At 57.9% G+C, this 3819-nt stretch overlaps 1 protein-coding gene across 1 annotated transcript in view; it reads left to right on the top strand.

Moving 5' to 3' along the window:
• Nucleotides 1-3819, top strand: part of LOC104513924 (deleted in malignant brain tumors 1 protein-like) — a gene marked incomplete at its 3' end in the record, with an annotated part of 21953 nt that overhangs the window by 12254 nt on the left and 5880 nt on the right. The window contains 5 exon segments of the mRNA XM_010157432.1: nucleotides 542-874; nucleotides 991-1105; nucleotides 1107-1309; nucleotides 2604-3087; nucleotides 3299-3668. Of these exon segments, the coding sequence (XP_010155734.1) occupies nucleotides 542-874; nucleotides 991-1105; nucleotides 1107-1309; nucleotides 2604-3087; nucleotides 3299-3668 (1505 nt within the window).

Here is a 3819-nt window from a genome sequence, read left to right as displayed (position 1 = left end):
AGTTACTGCTCCTTTCTGTGCCAGCTCTCTCTGGTTAGTGCTTCTGTAAAAGTGTGCCTATGGGGTCAGTGGCAATCTCTTGCTGTGGGTCTTGCACATTGCCAAGACCCTCAGTTCAAGCACCTTTACACCTGTACCTGCAAGCTCGCTGCTCAGCTGGACCCCAGGACGCTGCCTAGTTTTGATGGTGAAGCTACATCTTTGCTGCTGGCCGCTTGTAGGAAAACATGCATAAACTCAAGTACTCATTGTTTTCTTCCTACTACATGAGCAAGAAAAGGGCTGTGGGGTCAAAAAAAGGGGGGGTGGGATCCCCACTGAGGTTAAGATAGTTAAATTCAGGTATTTAGATGCAGAGATGGGGCTCAGTTGCCTACGAAGAGGTGCCCAGGGCTAACTGAGATGCCCAGGGCAGGTGTGGGGTGGTCAGTGCCTCTTTGAAAGCCTTTTTGGGGAGCAGGAGCAATCTCAAACACACAAGAACCCCATGTTCACCCCCAGGGTTTCAACTCCCCTCCTCTGTCCCCTCCTGGCTTTGCAGGCACAGTTGCTGAGAGCCCAGGGATACTCATTCGCCTGGTAGGCAGCCCCAGCCACTGCGCTGGGCGGGTGGAGGTGCTCCACAACGGGACGTGGGGGACAGTCTGCGACGACGGCTGGGGTTCCCCCGAGGGCCAGGTGGTGTGCCGGCAGCTGGGGTGCGGGACGGTTCTGTCAGTGGCACCAGAAGCTCGATATGGACAAGGGACGGGACAGATCTGGTTGGATGAGGTCAACTGCACTGGGGAGGAAAGGGACCTCTCTGAATGTCAAGCCAGGCCATGGGGGGTACACAACTGTCACCATGTGGAAGATGCCAGCGTTGAGTGCTCAGGTAGTCCGGGATGGCAGCGATCCAGCTGTGTATGACCTCCACCCCCACGACCCTTCCTGCTGTCCCCGTGGTGATGCACAACCATTGTCCAACTCTTCCCCTTGGGGCACCCGCAGACTCCAGCATCACTGCCCTGGGCACCCTCCAGCTGCGCAACGGCCCCAACCGCTGCGCCGGGAGGGTGGAGGTGCTCCACAACCACATGTGGGGGACGGTCTGCGATGACAGCTGGGGCGGCGGTGGTCTGCCGGCAGCTGGGCTGCGGCACGGCGCTGTCAGCCACCAGCGGGGCTCATTTCGGGAGGGGCCACGATCCCATCTGGTTGGACGAGGTGAACTGCACCGGCACCGAGGACACCCTCTTCAAATGCCGGGCCAGAGCATGGGGGGACAACAACTGCTTCCATGGGGAGGATGCTGGAGTGATATGTTCAGGTAACTCACCTAGCAGTGCAAGAGGGATTGACGTTACACTTTTAGGGTTTCCTAAGGGGTCACAGGATGGCTCCTGCATCTGCCCCAAGGGTGTGTGCCCACAGTATCCCCTTTGGGTGTGAAGGTGTCCCCTTTGCAGCTCAATATACTATGCAAGGCTTCCTGTAGGTGTAACATGCCCTCCCCAGCTCCAGCCAGACAGGCCAGGTCTGTCTCACCTGTCACTCACAACACAGAGGTCTTGGTGGAATTTCTGATGCGTGTTTAGCTCAGCACTTCCATCTGAGCTGTGCAGTGGGGAGCAGGAAAGTGCCTCTGCAATCAGGTCCTGCACATAGGCTGGGGCAACCCCAAGCACAAGCAGAGGCTGAACAGAGAATGGTTTGAGAGCAGCCCTGAGGAGAAGGACCTGGGGATGCTGGGGGACGAGAAGCTGGCCATGAGCTGGCCATGTGTACTGGCAGCCCAGAAAGCCAACCATACCCTGGGCTGTATACAGAGCAGCGTGGCCAGCAGGATGAGGGAGGGGATTTTCCCCCTCTGCTCTGCTCTGGGGAGACTCCTCCTGCAGTTCTGCATCCAGCTCTGGGGCCCCCAATAGCAGAAGGACACGGAGCTGTTGGAGCGAGTCCAGAGGAGGCCATGGAGATACTCCGAGGGCTGGAACCCCTCTGCCCTGGGGACAGGCTGGGAGAGTTGGGGGTTCAGCCTGGAGAAGGAAAGGGTCCGGGGAGACCTTCTTCCAGTCTTTCAATACTTCCGGGGGGCTTATAAGAAAAATGGGGATGGGAAAGTAGGGCCTGTTGCAACGGGACAAGGGGTAATGGTTTTAAACTAAAAGAGGGGAGATTCAGACTAGATATAAGGAATAAGTTTTTTAAGATGAGTGTGGTGAGGCAGGGGAACAGGTTGCCCAGAGAAGCTGTGGCTGGCCCTCCCTGGAAACGTTCAAGGCCAAGCTGGATGAGGCTCTGAGCAACCTGATCTAGTCAAAGACGTCCCTACCCATGGCAGGGGGGTTGGACCAGGTGGCCATTAAAGGTCCCTTCCAACCCAAACTATCTGATGATTTTACAATAAGGTGACTTTGTAATGAAGTCTCTTTGCAATAGAGTCCGTTTGCAAAGCTGCCCCCCAAAATTCACTTTTAAAAGGATGCTGAGCATGGAAGGCACTCCAGTGCCGGCAATGCCGCATTATGGTTTGGGCATTCAATGGGCACAGGGGATGCTTGGGCTGGAGCAGGAGCAGTTGTAGATCTCCGGATGCACTTACCCTTGCGTATTGTTGGCAGCTTCGGGGATGTCCGTGGCCACCGAGTTCCGCCTGGCCAACGGCTCAACGCACTGCGAAGGCAGGGTGGAGGCGACCCACAACGGCACCTGGGCATCCCTGTGTGACGAAGGCTGGAGCCTGGCCGAGGCTCAAGTGGTGTGCAGGCAGCTGGGCTGCGGCACCGTGCTCTCGGCACTCGAAGGGTCGCGTTTTGGGCAAGGATCTGGGCAAACATGGCCCAACAGCGTGACCTGCGTCGGCACAGAGACTGGCCTCTCCGCCTGTAAGATGAAGCCCCGAGACAATGCTACTTGTCACCACGGGAGAAATGCTGGAGTGGTGTGCGCAGGTAAACCCCCTTCGGGAGCAACACGGGATGAGAAATCGTGGGTCTTGGTCCACACCTTGATTTTCCACCTCCGCAAGCAGCCCCAAACAATGCACTCTCTTCATGGGTGTACCCACTGCGGGGCTGGAGAAATTTTGGGCATCCTCCTGGAGAGGTCAGTGCCGATGCCTGTGGGTGGGATGCTGACGCGGTGCAGCTTGCAGCCCCTCCCCAGTGGGCACCAGGGATCAGCCAACTCCTTTTCATGGCGATCAGACAATCCTGCAGCACTTGGTGCAACACAGCAACCGGAGAAGGTGCCGGGACAGTTTTCTTTACCCAGGGGTGCCAATGTGCTGCCTCTTCCCCATATTTCCTTCTTTTAGGCAATTTGGAGGGCGATCAGGTCCGGCTGGTGAACTACAGCAGCCGCCGCGGTGGGCGGGGTGCGGATCTAGCAGCTGCGCTGGCAGGGTTGAGATCTTCCATAACAAGCAGTGGGGGACGGTGTGCGATGACAGCTGGGACCTGCTGGATGCCCAGGTCGTTTGCCGGCAGCTGGAGTGTGGGCAAGCGCTGTCGGCCCCTGGGGGGGGTCAGTTTGGGCGCGGGGATGGCATCATCTGGATGGACGAGACCAACTGCATGGGGATGGAGAGAGCGCTGTCTGCCTGCCGGGCCCGGCCGTGGGGCATCAATAACTGCTACCATGGGGAAGATGCTGGTGTGGTTTGCTCAGGTGAGCAACGCTCTTCAGCATCACTCCACAAAAAGTGGTGGGGGCTGGGGGGTGTCATGACAGCAGGTCTGCACCCCCAGATTGAGGATCAGCAGCAGCAGCCAGCGGGGCTTTCCCAAACTCTCCCTGCACCTGATGGTCTTATCAGGCTGCTCTTCCCATCCCAAG

This window comes from Eurypyga helias, unplaced genomic scaffold (assembly GCF_000690775.1).
Source record: "Eurypyga helias isolate BGI_N326 unplaced genomic scaffold, ASM69077v1 scaffold2708, whole genome shotgun sequence".
In the NCBI taxonomy this organism is placed as follows: domain Eukaryota; kingdom Metazoa; phylum Chordata; class Aves; order Eurypygiformes; family Eurypygidae; genus Eurypyga; species Eurypyga helias.
The sequence above is the reverse complement of the archived record's forward strand: the minus strand, read 5'-3'. Positions and strand labels throughout refer to the sequence as shown.